At 41.6% G+C, this 19,364-nt stretch overlaps 3 protein-coding genes across 12 annotated transcripts in view; 1 reads left to right on the forward strand and 2 right to left on the reverse strand.

The window, feature by feature from the left end:
* Window positions 1-48: 48 nt before the first annotated feature.
* Window positions 49-8,585, forward strand: LOC110840432 (very long chain fatty acid elongase AAEL008004). Of its 2 annotated transcripts, none has more exons than XM_022085471.2 (7): window positions 49-198; window positions 3,338-3,528; window positions 4,312-4,435; window positions 4,916-4,972; window positions 5,914-6,019; window positions 6,976-7,106; window positions 7,426-8,585. In XM_022085471.2, exons 1-7 carry the CDS (start codon window positions 138-140, stop codon window positions 7,548-7,550), a joined length of 795 nt encoding a protein of 264 aa, XP_021941163.1. In that variant the 5' UTR covers window positions 49-137; the 3' UTR covers window positions 7,551-8,585. The 2 variants fall into 2 exon arrangements, with proteins under 2 accessions (XP_021941163.1, XP_021941165.1); XM_022085473.2 differs by having other exon boundaries at window positions 4,312-4,386.
* On the reverse strand, window positions 8,502-17,456 carry LOC110841000 (very long chain fatty acid elongase AAEL008004). Of its 3 annotated transcripts, none has more exons than XM_087359764.1 (8): window positions 16,604-17,456; window positions 16,148-16,212; window positions 12,653-12,843; window positions 12,093-12,173; window positions 10,927-10,983; window positions 10,473-10,578; window positions 9,750-9,886; window positions 8,502-9,157 (listed from the first exon to the last, which is right to left on the reverse strand). In XM_087359764.1, exons 2-8 carry the CDS (start codon window positions 16,194-16,196, stop codon window positions 8,993-8,995), a joined length of 786 nt encoding a protein of 261 aa, XP_087215890.1. In that variant the 5' UTR covers window positions 16,197-16,212; window positions 16,604-17,456; the 3' UTR covers window positions 8,502-8,992. The 3 variants fall into 3 exon arrangements, with proteins under 3 accessions (XP_087215890.1, XP_087215888.1, XP_087215889.1); XM_087359762.1 differs by having other exon boundaries at window positions 16,339-17,456; XM_087359763.1 differs by having other exon boundaries at window positions 16,148-17,456.
* Window positions 17,457-17,569: 113 nt separating this feature from the next.
* LOC110840431 (very long chain fatty acid elongase 7-like) overlaps window positions 17,570-19,364 on the reverse strand; it is a 66,811-nt gene continuing 65,016 nt past the window's right edge. For 5 of the 7 annotated variants that reach the window (XM_087359760.1, XM_087359756.1, XM_087359759.1 and 2 more), the window contains one exon: window positions 18,624-19,173. In XM_087359760.1, the coding sequence (XP_087215886.1) occupies window positions 19,006-19,173 (168 nt within the window). In that variant the 3' untranslated portion in view covers window positions 18,624-19,005. Of the gene's footprint in view, window positions 19,174-19,364 lie in introns of all 7 variants that reach the window. The other 2 variants (XM_087359757.1, XM_087359761.1) reach the window with 1 other exon arrangement.

Genomic DNA, 19,364 nt, shown 5'->3' on the forward strand with positions numbered 1-19,364 from the left:
GTCCTTGGCATAGTTGATTTAAATTCATAATTTTACCTTACGTAATGGTTACCTGGATAAAAGACAGTTAGCTGCACGTAACAATACCAGTGTTTGACCATCGTTTAGCCCGGAGAGACGTAATTAACTGAAGACAAATGGCAAGTTTGATAAAAACCGCAGTTCGCACGTACAGACATCTTGTTTACGATCTCGCTGGTAAGTACAGATTACAATTATAATTACTGACTATAAAAGCCACATTCATCAGGAAAGAGGTTACTCTTCAACGCAGTTATTTTGAAATTTATTTGGGCGACAATTAAGTAGAAACTCTGAAGAAATCAAACAGAATATAACTAAAAAAAATACTCAACTTCGGTTCCTGGTTGTATTACGCAAATACATAAATACTCGTGCTCTGTTCTGTCTCTGTGTTGATGTATCTCATTGTTTATTGTGTCTTATTGTTTTTGTTGTGTCCTTTTGTTTATTGTTTTGTTCTGTCTCATTGTGTTGATGTATCTCATTGTTCTGTTCTGTCTCATTGTTTTGTATGTTATTGTAGGACACTGCCACCGGGTATAAACCCATTTGCAGTCAATAATAAATAATAATAATAATAATAATAAAATACTTTAAATCCGTCAACGGTTAATATGTATGTTGGTACATAGATAGACTCAAAAACAAAAGAAATATATCTCGTCATCATGAGATGCAAGATTTCGAGACTTAAGTTCTATCTAAAGGAAACATTAAGACGATGTAGGCTTTAAATTTGTGTAATGAATTAATCTGAATGAACACAATCCAAAGATGACTGCCTTCTGGCTTGTAGCGCCGTGTAGTCTGGTAGAAGTCTACCGACGTTTCAGATCTCCTTGCTGCCTCCATCATCAGGGCGAAGAGGGGACAATGCCGCTGAAACCTCAAAACTTTCTCGACATCGCTGTCGGCTGTTGTAAATTCACGTTCCTGAGAATGTATTTATCACATTGAATTATCAAAAATCGAGATATGGATGTTAGATGCACTCCATAGGAACACGAAACTTCACTGTGCATTCTCTGCACCGAAAGCAAAACATGAAGAGGGTTAGATTCCTGTACATCCGCCCAAGTTTCAGAAATTCCACCAAACTTTTTATGGTATTGCGCTTATAATAAGAATTGTCGAATGTGTGTAATTTTAATTTGTACTAATTAAATATAACCATTACTCAACTTAAGTATATTTTACATAAGGTACAAACATGCAATAGGTCTATAAGTCTTATTAAAAACATTTTTAATTTTGGTATTTCATACGTTGCCACGGTGGTATAGCGGTCAGAACGCTGGCCTTGTAATCCTGGGGTCTCGGGTTCGATTCCCGGCGGTGCCCGAATTTATAACTTGTGTTGGGCAAGGCCGTGGTCTAGGCAACACGGAGTTTTCCTCCGTGGCATCCCAACAATTACTCCATTCACACACAGAAGAAGGCAATGGCAAACCACTTCTGGATCATCTGCCAAGAACGTATATGAACAGGTCCCAGTCCGAGAAAAGGATGGAAGGATCCTGTTCATATGGACCTGTCGTCAGACAGAACACTAAATAAATAAAATATAAATTTCGTACGTTATCCTGTTACGTCTACTTGCTGAAATTCGTTATCACTTCTACAACACGTCTTTAAAGAAATTGCACAGTAATCACATAAAATATGAAGTTTTTACGGTAGTAAAATAACAATTGTATATCTGTATGTATCATGAAGACAGAGGGGATACGTTCCTCCGAAACGCTAATAATCGCCCAGGGGCCTGCAGGCTGTCACGAACCAAACGACTGTCTTCTGGGTCGCAGGTCATCAGGACGATGAAGGAGGCAGCAAGGATTTTCAATCGTCTGTTTTTAAAATTTTAAACGTCGTGAATTTTAAAAACAGACGATGGGAAAAGTCCTGATAACAAATAATTATAAAAACAAAAATCAAATTAAACAAAATACCCGCAGAAAATGTAGGAACACACGCCATGGAATTCACTCACATTGTTTTAATGGACTAGTAGACAAGATGACACAATGTGAGCTTGCTAGTAGATTATTATAATAATGTGTTTGTCATTGTCTTGTACTAACAGGAAGTAGATTCCCTGCATAATTTAAAATTAAAATTCACGCCATTTGCCGTTGGCGTCGTCAATGAGACAGTCATCCTGCGTGTACGACTTTACCGCGGCGCAAAACCATTTCGGTTGCGTATTCCAACGCAATTACACACGCGCCCATCACAGAAAAGATTTAATTATTCTTTGAGATGCGATAAGAATGTCATGACACTAAACTAACTTTTCGATAACTAATCCTTTAGAAATAAATAATATTTAAGAATTCAGCCCGTACCGCGAAGAAAACACAACACTTCACCATTACGAAGATCAACTGGTTAACCCTTTGAAGCCAAAGCTCGTCTAAATAATATTTAAGAATCCAGTCCGTACCGCGAAGAAAACACAACACTTCACCATTACGAAGATCAACTGGTTAACGCTGTTTACACTGAGAATAATATAAAATACATAGGTACACTCTGTGACGAAAATGCAGATCTACTGGATATTAAAACAGCTGGTACATATGGTTAACACTGTGATTTAAAGGGTTAAAAGTTAATTGAATTGTAGATTGTGGCCTCCTGGATTGTAGCGCCTGAAGGTTCAACAGAGTTAAAGCCAAAACTTTACTCGCCTAATTACACATATAATCATATTCGCATACCAGGTATTTGGAGATGCCGCTCTGTGAGAAGTTTATTAACCCATCCCCCATTTTCTGTGCTAATCTCTTGTGTTCGCATCTAAGTTCTCCGTTCATCAAACCAACCACAACTTGATTTTAGAAACTTAAGACGACACATTGCCCTTGTAAATCACATGATTCCTCGTCCGTGCACTTTCATGCAGATCGTTTGTAATTTAATATCTGGTAAGAAAACTGAATTTTATATTCATTTAACATGAGAATGACTGGTTACGGATTTGACGACCAGGGGTTCGATCCTCGACGGAGGCAGAGGATTTTTCCTCTAGCCTCTGGGGCCCACCCAGCCTCCTATCCAATGGGTACCGAGGTCCTTTCCCGGGGGTAAAGCTCGGCCGGGGCATGACCCTAACCACTCACCCCATCTAGTGCCGAGGTCAAGAATGAGTAGGAGCGATACCTCCTCTCCCCCCAAGCGCCTACATGGCGGAAAGTGGGACTTACATCAGAGTGAACTTGACTGACAATTATCGCATCCTTGAAACTGAACTGTTGTTTCAGAAATATGTTGACGGTCGTTTTTACAGAACTCAGGCTATTTCGTTTTCCAGATCCAAGAACCAGTGAGTGGTTCCTCATGGGATCGCCATTGTACCCTTTGGGCATATTGCTTTCGTATGTGTACTTCGTGAAGGTCGCTGGCCCTCGGTACATGAAGGACAGACCAGCCTACTCACTGAACAGAATCGTCGCTTTGTACAACATCATACAAATATTGCTAAACGTTGCAATATTTATAAAAGTAAGTGCACTCCTCGAATTGAGTATTGCATCTCGTTCACAAGATGTTAATCTTATTTATTTACAGTTTACGTAACGACGCTGTCAATAGCAGAAAACAATAATTTTAAATTATGTGAAAGGAAGTGGTCGCAGCCTCTCGGCTGTCAGAATAGCTGGTCTCCGGGCCGAGATTTCAACCCAGGACGTAACCATACGAGCAGGACTATCGGTTTCTTAAATGGCGTGGCAGAACAGTAGCTCCTTCTCGAGACCGGAAAGTGAAATTATGACTTAAAGTTTCCTAATAATGAAGTGATGACGAAGTCAAAAAATTATCAGACGCGTAGCCCACATCTCGAGAAATCGAAAACGCGTAGAAAATCTTAGTTGGAAAGCCTGAAGGGAAGACACCACACTGAAGACCGAGGTGTAGATGGTAGGACAATATTAAAATGGATATTTTGGGTATTATATTCGAGACTTAGAAATTCAGTCAGCCACGATCTATAAATTTACTGATATTTTCCTCAGTTACTGATTAGAACATCCAGCTATTATGAGGCCTTAGAAGTAATTCCCATGGGCACGACAGACCTCAGGATCCCCCCATATCAGCCAGTGACGTGAACGGCCAGACGGCTTGGGTGGGGGTGAGGGGGGGGGGGAGCTTTAGGCAGACGAGGGACTTCTTCAGGCGGCCTCAGTGTGGGTTTGTAAGCTCTGCACTGAAAACATCGCGTTCTATTGTGCCACGAAAATTAATTCGAGATATCAGGATGAAACTGTGCCCTCTGTGTTGCAGGCTGTAAAAATTGTGATGATGCAAAACATCGTCTGCGAGGCCGTGGACTACTCGGACAGCCCACGGGCCCTGTATGTACGTATCCAGTCGTGGCGGACGGTGTGGTCAGATGGTTTTGCCCCGAGTGTGTACATCACACAGTTACATGCATGAATATACAAGTAGAAAATATGGTTAACATGCACGAATATACAAGGGAATGAATCTCAATCTATTGAACTTCTGTCGGCTTCCGCTGTGAAAATGTGAAGTACACTATCGAAGAAATAAAATATCTAAAAGACGAATAAATTTGTCGTATTTACGGAAATCACAACATTCATTCGCTTTATTAGCCAATTCGTACTACATTCTCGACTTAAATTTTTGTATCCGTTATGTGATTCACCAACGAAGGATCACAGTAAAAGTTGTTTGTAGTAATTCGGCTCCAGATCACATTTATAAATTTTGTGGAAGGTTTTAATACCAACTTAACACTATAATTTTATCCCTTCCCAAAAAAAAAAAACAGGATCACATTCACATTCTTGAAAACTACACGAATTGAAATATTTAAGACATGTAGAAGGCAGACATTTACTGATACTTTTTATTTTTTCAGATTACGACCGCGTGTTGGGAATATTTTGCAATAAAAGTGCTGGATCTTTTGGACACAGTATGTAACTCAGTAGTTGTTATTTATAGCTGTATGTGCCAGAGCTATCAGCAAATCTTACAAGCGCTGAATTTTTGAGATGAATAATATCACATCGAAGTGTTCGAAAGTAAATTGTTGACTGAAAGCGGTAGCTAAAGTTGTACAAACGTATGGTGAGGATTTTTAGCAGCTGTGCCGCTAGATCTACGGCACGCGGCTCCGTAATCGTGGACACATAGTACCGCATCGCCGGCACAGTAGCCAAATGTCCTCATTGTGAGCTCTTAAGAGAAAAGTCGAGGCTTATGCATGGAACGTAATGTTGTTCAGACAAACATTCAAAGTCAGGCTGTGCAAGATAAGAGCTGAGATGGGTAATAAAAAAAAAACAGAATTTTTATATGGATGTATCTTGGAATATTACCGTAAGTTTCAAAGGATTTTACCGTAATTTGTTAATCTATTTTTTCTACGGGCGTGAACCTTGTACCTCACCACAGATTGAGACGTGATGCTACAGCGGTCGACAGCAAAGATCTGAGAGGCTGTAGGAGCTACACAGAGGACGGAGGGAGAGAACAAATATTACGACCCAGGAGCTTCATAATCCACTCTTCAGCAAAAATTGTTGGGATGATCTAATTAAGGGTGGGGGGGGGGGCTGAGACAATAATATTAAAATTAACACTGAAGTAGAAGAGTGTGGACTGTAGTCGTCTGTCTCAGGACATCGTATTAAACCTTCGACTTCATAAAAGGAGGTTGAACTGACTAGCTTGGCAGCTATCAGCTTATCAATAAAAAAACTTATGAATGTTCAGGCTACTACGCTATATTTTCCCTAGATTTTTAGCAGCAGATAAAAATACTGAATATTGAAGTGAATTCCTATCAAAAGCCATCACTTGAGACAAGCGCGTACATAAACATTTAAGAGCGGGCAATAATTTATATTGCAGGTCTTCTTCGTCCTGCGCAAGAAGGGGAAGCAAATTACGTTTCTTCATTTGTACCACCACATGGGAATGGCATTAAGCAGTTGGATCGGAACGAGGTACTTCCCAGGTAAGTGCCTTTCTGCTCGTGATACAGCCAACTTCCCACGACTGTACATTTTTCACAGCAAGCATGTATGATTTTCAAAATAAACAGCGATTATTTTCTTAAACGGCGTTAACCAGTTGATCTTTGTAATGGTAAAGTGTGGTGTTTTCTTCGCGGTACGGACTCAATTCTTACGTAATATTTATACGAGCTTCGGCTTCAAAGGGTTAACCAGTTGATCTTCTTAATGGTGAAGTGTAGTGTTTTCTTCGCGGTGCGGACTGAATTCTTACGTAATATTTATACGAGCTTCGGCTTCAAAGGGTTAACCAGTTGATCTATGTAATGGTGAAGTGCGGTGTTTTCTTCGCGGTACGGACTCAATTCTTACGTAATATTTATACGAGCTTCGGCTTCAAAGGGTTAACCAGTTGATCTTCTTAATGGTGAAGTGTAGTGTTTTCTTCGCGGTGCGGAGTGAATTCTTACGTAATATTTATACGAGCTTCGGCTTCAAAGGGTTAACCAGTTGATCTTCTTAATGGTGAAGTGAAGTGTTTTCTTCGCGGTGCGGACTGAATTCTTACGTAATATTTATACGAGCTTCGGCTTCAAAGGGTTAACCAGTTGATCTATGTAATGGTGAAGTGCGGTGTTTTCTTCGCGGTGCGGACTAAATTCTTATATGTCAGCCCACGTAGATAAACGTCGTGCTTCGGCGGGTTAATTGCAGTTCTTAATCTTTGGCGCTTTGTACAGTGAGGGCGTGCTAACGGTGTCGTGTCAAAAGTAAAAAAAGAAGTTTCGGGATGTTGACAGAAAAGAGTACAACTTTCCAAACTTGTTCCCGTTTGAATCAGCGAAGTCACATATTTCGCAGCTGGTGAAGCCTCTAAATTTGTTCCAACACACATGAAGCAAATTGAATCGTATGAATTTAGAAAAGAAATCGATGTAATTATGTTTGTTTTCTTCAGGTGGCAATGCTGTGATTGTTGGCCTCTTGAACACCTTCGTCCACATGTTCATGTACTCTTATTATTTATACTCAAACACGTGGCGACAGCACAACATCTGGTGGAAGAAGTACATAACTCAGCTGCAAATGGTAAAGTTTGTCAGATCGTACGTGAGGCGCATTATACACACAAGTACGATGCATGCTGTGAACTCAGCCTCTGTCTTAGCTCAGGTCTTATCGGCTGTTTCATTATTTTCAGACCTATTTACTAATAACACCCCTCCCACCGTATTCTGTGTGGTCGTTATCCTCTTTGGCACAGACGTCCGATAAACTTCTGAAACTACGTTCTGAAAAGTCCTCAGACTCGTCCATTAATTTACGAAAAACAAGTAAAATTATATTTTTGGTATAATTTAACATTTATAGGCCTGGTTCCAGTAACGACTGCTTTCCTTGATTGCAGGCCCAGTTTGTGGTGATCAGTCTCCATACTCTGTCCGCCCTGCTTGTCACAGACTGCCAATACCCGGCTATCATCTCATCCATCGTTTTCGTCCAGAACGTCTCCATCTTTGTAATGTTCTTTGATTTCTACAGGAAAGCATACGGGAAAGGAGGAGATTAACTCTTAAATCGCTGTCACTTTAAGATCACTGTCTTCTCGGATGTTGAGCCATGAAGTCTCTTTGAGGTTTGAAGACACTTCAGAAATAATTGCTGCATCCATCATCTGGGCGTTGTTGAAGAAGGCAGCAAGGACTTCCGAAACGTCAAATTTCTAACGGACATCTTACTGCACAAAGGTTTTCAAAGGACGTTCATTTTAAATATTAAAGCCGGTGGTAACTATATGTACCACCTGCATTAATAATCAATAATTACTTAAATAGCGCTAATCAGTCGATCTTTCAGAAGTGCTTAAGGTTCACTCTCATTTTTTCCTTTCTTTTCCAAAAAGACGAGCAGGTATCGCCTGGGAACCCTCTAACTCTCTGGGCTCGACTCGTTTGCGCCCCTTCCTAACAGTTTCACTCATCGGCTTCACAGTGTTAATGCGTTCAATCTACTACACTTGTTCTTAATAGCCGTCAGCACTTCAAAGTAATCAGTCTAGAACCTAATTCTAAGCGAATTATGATTTATCCCAAACACACGTAGACATTTTCGCATTTTCACCACGAAGTGGGTTTCCTTAAATCAACCAATTAAATGATATAATGGTTATATAACCATGACTCTTGTCACCTGATCCTCGTTTCTCAAAACGAAGGTCGGCTGTATATGACGTGGGGTAGGAATCTTGTCATTTCAGCCCTTCTGAGTTAACACAGTAACTGCAGCATATTGAAAGCCCATGCCACATATTTCCATGACGAATTCATGTTCAAATAAATCTCGCGCCACCGTTTTTAATCACCTCAGTTTGTAGCTGAGAACACTGTAACCAAATTATCGTAATTAGTGATCTACTTATTACGGCCTTGAAAGCTGAAATAACTTTTTAACTATCTAACTTAATTAGTAACAAATTATTGGATGTAACTTGCTTGTTTATATTTTATTTAAACACAACAACACTGTGATATTGATTACAAATAAACGTCAGATAATTACAGAAGGCCAGACCGTTCGTGTCATTCAATGATCACGTACCGTTACGATGTAAAAAGATCTTCAAATGGGGCAGAAACATTTTAAGAAATTTTTGAGTCAGTAAAATTAATTTACATTTTAAAAGTCAAAGGCCGTTTGTAAAGTTGGTAACGCTGTGGCGTCCCTTCTCCTGGAAGCCATTTCCACTAAGGTTAACCGCGTAAACATTCACAGCTCATCGTATGGATCCGAAAGACAAATATTAAACCCGGAGCGCTTCAAAATCAGGGCAGGAAGCACGAATTTTCCGACGAATTCAGTAAAAAAATAAATAACCTTTTTACATCAGACACAGAGCGCAACGACCCAGACGGTAAGACGCTGAAAGTTAGGTTAGGGTAAGGACGTTAACATGATCAGTTATGAAAATAGTTCAATTAACGTTCTTTCTTGTCAGAATAGGCTTTGCGGTAAAAGTTGTAGAACAAATTGAACATAACTACATTCTGTATTCCGAATATGAGAGCCACAGAGAATGGATATTCGCAGTTGTGAATCAGCAGGGCGGACAACGAATGGAGACCAAGGAACGCGAACTGGGCCTGAAAACAAAGGAAAAACGCTCTCTCTAAGAATTCGAAACGGATAAACTGACAAAGGAATGGAAAACAGCGAAATCATAATATGAAATTATACAAAATCAGCGATGAAAACAAACACAAAGATTCTCTGTGGGGGGCGAACAGTTTCGAAAACTGGCACCTCTAAAACAAGAGAAGACAAGTCGGTGCTGAGCTAACTTGCTCTGTGACGTCAAGATTCCATTTCTGGCTTTAAAACACGCAAACCGCGGCCATTTTCCTCCAGAAACTCAAAGTATTGGCATCAGACAGAAACAAATCTTCAAGAGATACGAAGCAAAAATGAAAATAGACACGGAACGGCCGTGCAATTGTACTCAAGCGTCAGGAAGTCGCCAGCTCAAAAGGTGAGTCTTCGTGGTTTTCCTTAGTTTCGCCAGTTGAAGCTCGTCGTACACACTTTTTATGACATTACTGCGCATCTAATTAGACAATAATAACTTACGGAGTTAAAATAGCGTCGATAATAACTAAGTAATACTAAGGATACAATAAAAACAATATTCTTAACAGGTGACAAGGTACAAAATTTGGGTCCGTGTGTCGTCTTTACCATCTGCAGCTGAGTTATGTGCTTCTTCCACCAGAGGCCGTTCCTCTTCTCGGGCCACGTGGAGGTCACAAAGTAGTAGGAGTACATGACCACGTGCACGAAGCTGTTCGTTACCCCGACGAATGCGGCGTGGCCGCCTGCAACATTGTGCTTACTCAGTGTCTGCCAAGGCCGATTTTATTTCTGCATAAAACGTAGGGAAAGATACAGACAGGAAACACAACTAATCTCTGCGTAGGATTTGAGGTTTTCACGGCGGTGAACCTGAAGATGGCTGTCTTCTGGGTTGTTGAGCCGTGTAGTCTGATGGACGTTTACCGACGTTTCAGAGGTCCTCGCTGCCTCCATCATCAGGACAACGATCGCCCTGATGATGGAGGCAGCATGGACCTCTGAAATTTTGGTGCCATCTTCATAATAATTTGTGGTTAGCGTTCACAGAACTGATTGTGAATTTTTCTCTATAAAAAAAACAATTGATAAACCTTCCAAAGAAGTCAAATGAAGACAAACCTAGTGCAGGAGCTAATTCCGAAATACATTTCAATATGTTGTTGTTGTTGTTGTCGTCTTGTGCCGTATATCTAATTGGCACTATTAATAAATAATTGAATTGAATAATGTTTTAAAATTCTATAATTATATTAACCAACAGAAGTGTATAAATACCCAGAAAACTTATTTTCTTTACGTGTCTGCAAGAATCACCAGTCATCTTATTACCTGGACAAAACTTGTTTACAGTCCACACTGTCAGCAGCATCATCAGATGGTGATACATATGCAGGAAGGACACTTGGCCACTCTTCTTCCGCAGGATGAAAAACACCTGCGATCAAGACGAAGGCAATTGGACGTAAACCTGGAGGCGCGAGACCATTAATTCATATTTTTAATGTGCGCCTTACTTAGCGGGCTCTCAAGATAAGTCGCCTGTCCAGGTGACGAAATCTTAATTCAACCAAGGCGTCATCGGTCCTTTTTCAAGATGGCAGCTCGTACAAGTGGGGGCTACCGACTAAGCCGCCTTCCTGAGGCGAACTTACTGCAAGACTACGAATCAGCATGCAATAATTATCGTGCAAAAAAGATACATTTAATTACTACAAGTAATTACGACGAAATCCCTCGACTCTGAAGCAAAAACAGCAAATTCCTGTCAAGAAGTCGCACTCACCGTGTCACAGAGATCCAGGACTTTCAATAGAAAGTACAACCAGGCCAGCCTCGCCATCTAAACAAAGAAAAACAAATTAAAATGTCTAGACAGAACACGAGCAACGAGTTTGCCAATGAAGAACTTAAGAGAAGTCTCTGTACCTGGGGTGCTCTCAGTGGCAAAGCCCTTGAAATCGCGTCAAGACGACAGTTCAACCAGCCAACCATTAACTATACAATTAACCCTTCAAAGCCTAGTGGTACATATCTGTCCCATCTGCTTGACAATCTACAAGTGCGTCTTTTTTCATGTTTCGTGCGATTCTTAATCTAAACAGCGATTATTCCCTTAAACAGCGTTAACCAGTTGATCTTTGTAATGGTTACGTGTGGTGTTTTCTTCGCGGTACGGGCTGAATTCTTAAATATTATTTAGACGAGCTTCGGCTTCAAAGGGTTAACCAGGTGATCTTCGTAATGGCTACGTGTGGTGTTTTCTTTGCGGTACGGAATGGATTCGTAAATAATAGCAGCCCCCTCCCCCCCCCCCCCATTGCAATTGCTAGTGCAGGGAGCCACTACGGCGACTAAGGCGATCGAGGTTTTACAGCGGCTTCGAGACGGGTTTGTCTAGTTGATCTAGCGTCACGTCAGGTCAGGTTAGGTCGGATAGGGTCCCGTAAGGTAAGGAACGGTTGGGTTACGTTAGGTTAGTTTACGAGGTTCGGTTAGCTCAGGCATGCTAACCATTAACCACGCCTCGGCATTGTGAGTTATCGTCGCTACGCTCGTCGTCGGCTTTCCAGCGTCGCGTCTTGTGCCGTCACGTGGCTTTTATTGGCGAGATTTTCAATTTTGAGTCTTCTCACGCTCGGCGTCGTGTCGGATCGCCGCCAAAGGCGTTTCTTTGATTGGTTTGGTGCTCTGAGTTCGCGTCGCGATACTCTGCGTCTCTTTCCTAGTGTTGTGTCTCGTTTCTCTGGGGCCATGAATCTCGAGTCGAGGGTGTAATACGACGAGTTACTCCAGCAACAAAACAGATGTTTAGGCATAATCTCTCTGGCAACTTTGACCAGTTATTTCATACACCACTAAGTTTGTGGCTGGCTTTCAAATTAAGTTGCCAATAACACCCTTAACTTTTACTTCTGATCAGGTAAGCATAAAAATGCCTTGCATACTTACACGAATCGCATGTGGCGTGTTTGAGTAATCAACTGGTTGGCAGATAAAGCGAAACGTCCTTCCGCAGACCACGTTAAGACCCTGGAAATAAAAATGTACAGTTTTGTAACAAGGTCGAATACTCAGTACAAACACCACTTGAGTACGCGTCACTCTAAAAGCTTGATAAGTTAATATAACCTTACTTTACTTAACTTCACCGTGCATAGGAACAAATGCCAGTCAATTGAAACGAATAACTGCTTCAGTGCGTTGTGTTTCATCGTCACAATATATAATTATGATAAAGAAACCTTAAGACCGCAAAATCCTATAAAATGCACCCATTTCCTATCGCATTTAAAAATGCCTGCCCAACGATCATGTCTATGACAAGCTTCCGGACGAGAGATTAATAAGAAATGTAAACATTTGTCTAATTTCGCTGTGCTAGTATTTAATAAATCAGTCCGTACCGCACAGAAAACACAACGCTTCACCATTACAAAGATCAACTGGTTAACGCTGTTTAAGGAAATATCATCATTATTATAAAACTACTACTAATAATTTTTACTTACGACTATGAACAAACAGAGACACAGAAATATCTGCAGCAAGTTGTAGACTCGGACGATGGGGTCCACGTGAAAGGCACTCCTGTTCTTCATGAATCGGGGTCCCAGGTTCGTCACGAAGTACACATAGGAAGCGGCGATGCAGAGCACAGGCCAGGGCGAGCCCATGAGGAACCAGTCGTCACTCCTGTGGTCTGCAACGAGGGGAAGCACGACATTTTACTGTTCGCTACGGCCTGCAACGAGGGGAAGCACGACATTTTACTGTTCGCTACAGTCTGCAACGAGGGGAAGCACGACATTTTACTGTTCGCTACGGTCTGCAACGAGGGGAAGCACTACATTTTACTGTTCGCTACGGTCTGCAACGAGGGGAAGCACGACATTTTACTGTTCGCTACGGCCTGCAACGAAGGGAAGCACGACATTTTACTGTTTGCTACGGCCTTCAACGAAGGGAAGCACGACATTTTACTGTTTGCTACGGCCTTCAACGAGGGGAAGCACGACATTTTACGGTTTGCTACGGCCTGCAACGAGGGGAAGCACGACATTTTACTGTTTGCTACGGCCTGCAACGAGGGGAAGCACGACATTTTACTGTTCGCTACAGTCTGCAACGAGGGGAAGCACGACATTTTACTGTTCGCTACGGTCTGCAACGAGGGGAAGCACTACATTTTACTGTTCGCTACGGTCTGCAACGAGGGGAAGCACGACATTTTACTGTTCGCTACGGCCTGCAACGAGGGGAAGCACGACATTTTACTGCTCGCTACGGTCTTCAACGAGGGGAAGCGCGACATTTTACTGTTCGCTACGGTCTGCAACGAGGGGAAGCACGACATTTTACTATTCGCTACGGCCCGCAGAGCCAGGACTCAGATGCGTCGAGTGAGAACTAGCACCAAACTACTCGTTTCGAGTTGTTTCGGAAGTTAAAGGAGACCGGGATATGAAGCGAATAGCTTCGATCAATCTTGCGTCTAAAACACTAAAGACAGATGCAGTATATTCATGCGAAACCTAGATATCAAACATCACGTCCACACAGCGCTAAAACCCTGAAGACCAACACTGACATCTCACCGCTATGCAAGTTTTTCAATAACACTGATATTTAGACTATACCGTTCTAACTGCCTACATTTATTATGTGATAGCTTTCAAAGTTGATACAGGGCGTTTGATATTTGTTTTAATTAAGCTACGTGCCCAGTCCATCGCAACATTAACTGTACTATAGTCGGAGGACATTACACGTCACTAACGTATCGTTCGCGTTCAATCCCCACCTGAACCTTTTGTAATAATTTGAGATGAACAGGAATTACGATTGGCCACTGAGCTTCAATCATTGACGACGTGTCTCATTTTGAGACTGAAATACCCCTCTTTCGGAAGAAAATTTCCTTGGTACAATTATGAGTATGTTTTGAAAATTATTATGCGCACCTTGCAGTAAGTGCATCGGGAGAATGCAAAATGGCCTCGTCGTGTCCGCCCGTCCAGTAGATTCAACCCGAGAACCATTGGACAGGTTTGGATGAAATTTAATGTGGAGGTTGCCGTTCTGCAGGACATCTAAATAGTACTTTTGAATATCCCACGAGAGGCGATAACAAAAATTACGGACGAGGTAAGTCGTGAGGTGAACATTTGAGCTGCTGCGATCTGGGGGCCAAGTTCGGAACTATCGACCAAGGCGGACTCAGTACCTTCAGATGCACGCTGTAAAGAACGCCTTAGTATGTTAAGTATGTGAATTCACTACAATACAATATGCTGGGACTTCTTAACAATATTCAGCACCATTCAAATAAGAAAGAAATAATGTTGAGAATCATTACGAATACATCATTGTCAATGAGTAGGAATTATTTATACATTTTCACACGTTATTTAATACAATATTTTTATTTTCCGTCTATACACAAACTTAAAATAGACGGAAAATAAAAATATTGTATCAATAAAACACAAACATGACGCAATTAAGATATAAACGTTATTTAAGTTCAAAGACAAGCAGCACAAATGTATGTAGGAAGCAACTGGAGAATAATATTAAAATTAAATTTAGATAAATAGATTGTAAGCATGTGATGCAAGTTGGACGGCTTGGGTTCAGGGCCCAGTGAAACAAGTTTACTCAATTCCATTAAACATGACCGAAGTCGTTTTGAGCTGCCCAAAGGCATCAAGACTTAGCAATGACATTTGTTTCAAATATCTCTGACGAATCACACGGACTGCTCAGTTTGCTAACAAGGTTACGAGGATCGATTCCCGGCAAGATAGATTTTAAGTTTTCACGGCGGCAAGCATGAAGATGGGTGCTTCCGTGTAGTCGAATATAAGCTTACCGACGTTTCAGAGGTGCAATGAGTACTCATCGCAACACGTCTAGACATCGGTAAAGTCTGCCTGACTAACTCTTCGGCCCACCGGTGTCCTATACAAGCGATAACGAGGACTCTTTTCCAAGGGGTGAAACGGCCGGGGCTTGAAGCTTATTTACATCCAGTGCTGAGGTCAAGAAAGCGTGGACCACTACCTCTACTCCCGAGATCCCCAAATGGAGCGATAGTTAATTAAACACAGGGGCAATTTTATCTAATTTTAATATACCGGGTCTTCAATTTGTGTCTTTCGGGGTGTGGCTTGCGTTGCGTGCTGGGCCGAGTGCTCTGTTGGTGTGGGATAGAGATAGCGCGTTCTTCCCGTGAGTCACAGGCGAATCAGTTTCAGTGCCACTAGTAACAGCGAACTACGAATATTTCTCATCAATAATATATGTTATTACATTAATTGTTCTTACCTTAAATCACAAAAGATGTTCAAAGTGACTTCCTTGTGCTTGCAGGCAATCTTCACATCTCGTTAACATATTTATAAATACTCGACGAAGCTCTTCTGGGGTAATTGCCGAAATCAATTGTCGAATATTTTCTTTAAGTTCTTCTGCAGTGTGAGGATTTCTCCAATTTCACTTCCGTCAATACACTCCGTTTCCTGTTCTTTTTATCCAAAACTGATCCCGTACTACGAATTTTTTTTTTACTAATCTCTCTATCATGGGCCTGCTAGGAACACTTACACCAGGAAAATGTCTGCGATATTTATGGCGGCATCTTCCGTAGGATGAATATTTGGCATATGTTTCGACTAAGAACACACGTTGCTTAATACTATACACCATATTATCAACGTCAATCCGCGACGAGAGACGCAATGAAACTGATTCGCCGGTGATTCACGGGAAGAACACGCACTAGTCCTGCCGACGTCAACAGTGCGCCGGCCGAGCACGCAATGCGAGCAACGCCGTTACAGTATAAATTGAAGACCCGGTATGTAATAACGCGGTAAATTCTTTTTACGTGGGCAGAGAAGAAAATCATGAGATGAAGTTGCGATGACTTAGAAAAAGCCGTTCTTACATTTTATAGCCAAACAGACCCACACACGTCTGGTGCGATAACTTTTAAGACTTACCTGCCCTGTCATGATAGAATTTGGCGAACGCTTCGGGAACTAAGAACATGATGACAATTTGTTTCCTGTAACAGAAGAAAACCCGTTTTACATCGCTCCAAAGGCAGTACAATGTTATCGTCTCAGCTTCCAGATCTCCTACAGCCCCGTGGAATTTAGATCAGAAACGTTTAACAGGAACACACACATACATCACGACGAGTCAATCAACGCGAAACCAGACACCTCGTGCTCGGAGCACCGAAATATTTACTATCCTAGTCAACAGAAGATCTTGACATAGAAATGCTGTCTACGTCATCAGGGCGATAAATAAGCAGCAGATGATGGCGGCAGCAAGCCTCTGCCTGTCTGCAGGACACAGCCATCTTCATACTCGCCGCCGTGTGAACCTGAAATCTAACAGAAAACTACACAACTCCCGTCAATAACATTTCGTAGCGAGCATTGCAGTACCTCCGGACAGCTACGCCGCTATCTGAAGACAATAGGGCCAGTCACGCAGACAGCATAATCGTCGTCATATGCCCCCACCTTGTTGCCGGCCACGTCGTTTCAACGCCTGATAAATTTAAAGCGAGGTCATACATATCGTTGAGTGACTAGGCAATTATAGGAATTATTTTCAGGGTAATTGATGAAAAGTTGAAAGAGTACTGAAAGAAACAACGTCATTTCAGCAATTTCACTTACACCCAAGAAATCTCTTGCTCTACGGGACATCGAAACCGGAGCAGAATACGAACATTTTTAAGGCCACGAGCAATTTCGTGTCCACATCACAAATTAAGCAACACTCGGATAGGACGCCATCTTGTATTTAATTTCAAATTTACAAACGACGTCTAAGAAGCTTACATTGTCACTGTACTGAACTCACACTAAGTGATTCCTATAATATTTATGGTTTATTTGAAAGTGCTTATAAACGCTTACATTAAAAAGCGTGGATTGATATAATAATTAATGGATTGGAAAGGAAGTGGTCGTGGCCTATTTCAATGAAACCCACCAGTCGCGATAGCCGTTTTGAGGGCGGAGATTTAAACCCAGGACCTCCCAAATACGAAGCAACCACTCGACCTCGACATTCGATGTCTTTCAAACTACACGGTGCTACAACCCACGAGCATAGGCAAGAAGGAACCAAGTTTTCTGCAAACAGGAGAGAGTCTTCAAGAAGAGCGATTGTTATTTCCCGAGGGAATGGATGGGCTGGGAAATGATACTAGCGATTTTCACATCTTTAACCACAGAAGTAATCAATAAAGTTTGAACTCTATGACATTCATAGCATTTATTGCACAGGCTTAAGGAAACGTCGATGTTCGTGGGTTTACGAACATCACTCAGTAAATAAGAAAGGAGTGGAACTAGAAGGAGACGATAAAGAGAGAATTGGATTGGGACACTATTGAGTACTCACTGTGAGAATTTCTTTATTTCGGAAAAGAGCAGTGCGTCATTTCAAAACGCGAGAACATGAACAAGAGAAATCGGGTATTAATTTTGTATTTTGCACAAAACACAAAATACGTATTACATAAAACCAGACCGTGAACAATTAAAAAAGAAAAGTGTAATTTTAGTGCTTCATTTTACATAGAACAGAGCATTCCAAATTGTGAACATAAACAACAGAAACTCTTTTAAAACATTATAAATCTGTAGTTGCTCAGTGCTGCTACCTGTTTCGTACAAGACAGCCGAATTAAAACAAATGAAATGAGATTCGTAAGGAAATTACAGGTGAACAGGGAGTCAGAAAATGAAACAGGACCCACGACGGACAAAGTAATTGAAGGTAAATTGAATTGGAAAGACTGGATGAAAGAATATTTGCTGAACTCTTACAAGTACAGACTAAAAGCGAGAGGTGGACCATATAAACGATGGGAGAACCAATCTGGGAATGAATCTTGGAGGCGGATTAGGGTGAGGAGACTCATTCTGGAGGCCCCGTGACTTGTCTTCACGTCAGGCGGACATCATGTTCATGTGTCCTTCACGAAGCGCCGTCAGGCCTGACCCAAATACCATCGCACGCCATTAATCAAGTCTAACACGTTGTCTGTCTTACTGCAAATGAGAATCCAGGAATTGTGTAACAAGGCACTAACTGCCTTGTTTTTGCATAAAAGGCAGACGTGCTGAGCAACAGGCAGCTTCTCGTCGACGCTCATCGAACGCCGTTGTCAGGCGCTGGGCACTCCCGCTGAAATCTCACCCCCGAAGACCGGTCGCTCTGACTGAAAGTGTTCGTGATTTTCCTCAGTACCACTAGGCAAATAACGATACAGTACTGGTGTCTTAAAATGGGCCACGACCGCTTCCTTACACAGTTTCCAATTAATTAACATTTTCTGCCTCGTTAGATCATCGCAAAAAAATGTGGTGAGAGGACATTTCATTGCAGAAATGTGTAATATTTTTAAGACACTTTCTGTCCGGAATGGGCAAGATCAATGTGACAAAATGATGCATAAACACATTTAATTTTAGAATTCCAAGATACAGTAATAGAAAAATCACTTTAACGATAAACGTAACATGTAGACCTGATATGACGATGTGTCATAGAGAAGGCACAGAACTTCAGCAGTTGACAGTTCCTGCAACCTCCACATTACAACCTAACAAACTTGCGAATCCTGAAGTCTCCCCACAAAAAAAATTTCACAGAAGCAGGACATTAAGTTGGTACACAGAGGAACACCAGCTGTCCTTACCTCGACGTGGGCAGAGTCGGTGGCGACCGCGTTTGTCGGCTGAAGGGGGTGTTCGCATGTTTAACTGCTAACTGGCACGAAGGCAAGTTTTATTCCTTGACAGATGAACGACGGCGAAGAACAATCTCGTTAACAATTTTTAGTCTTCTTTACGTAAGCTTTCTGATAAAAATCATAGAACATCACGGACATAAACGCACTCTGCACGACAACTGCAAAGCCGACGGCTCGAGGGTAATCGCAGTCCTCGATAAGAAAACTCGAAGACGCGTGTAAGCCGACCAGAACGAACTGAAGCTGGAAAGAATCCCAGAACAATTAAAAATCAATTAACTGAAAATAAGAACACAAAAAGGTTCTTGGGAAAGGAAGTGTTTCACGAAATACGGGACAGTTTGTAATTAAAATTATTTGTACAGCACGGAACAAAAAAATATTCAACTACACAGATCACGGCAATGAATCCTGGATTCAGAACTGTGACGAAA

This window comes from Zootermopsis nevadensis, unplaced genomic scaffold (genome assembly GCF_977971745.1).
Source record: "Zootermopsis nevadensis isolate Lab colony 2312 unplaced genomic scaffold, Znev_1.0 Znev_ptg000032l, whole genome shotgun sequence".
NCBI classification, from domain to species: Eukaryota; Metazoa; Arthropoda; class Insecta; order Blattodea; family Termopsidae; genus Zootermopsis; species Zootermopsis nevadensis.

Coding starts and splice junctions, on each gene's coding strand:
- LOC110840432 (XM_022085471.2), top strand. CDS start 138: ATGGCAAGTTTGATAAAAACCGCAGTTCGCACGTACAGACATCTTGTT. Junction 3,529..4,311: donor ACGTTGCAATATTTATAAAA/GTAAGTGCACTC, acceptor TCTGTGTTGCAG/GCTGTAAAAATTGTGATGAT. Junction 4,973..5,913: donor TGCTGGATCTTTTGGACACA/GTATGTAACTCA, acceptor TTTATATTGCAG/GTCTTCTTCGTCCTGCGCAA.
- LOC110841000 (XM_087359762.1), bottom strand. Junction 10,984..12,092: donor ACACGCCACATGCGATTCGT/GTAAGTATGCAA, acceptor TTCTTTGTTTAG/ATGGCGAGGCTGGCCTGGTT. Junction 9,887..10,472: donor TGTAAACAAGTTTTGTCCAG/GTAATAAGATGA, acceptor ACAATGTTGCAG/GCGGCCACGCCGCATTCGTC.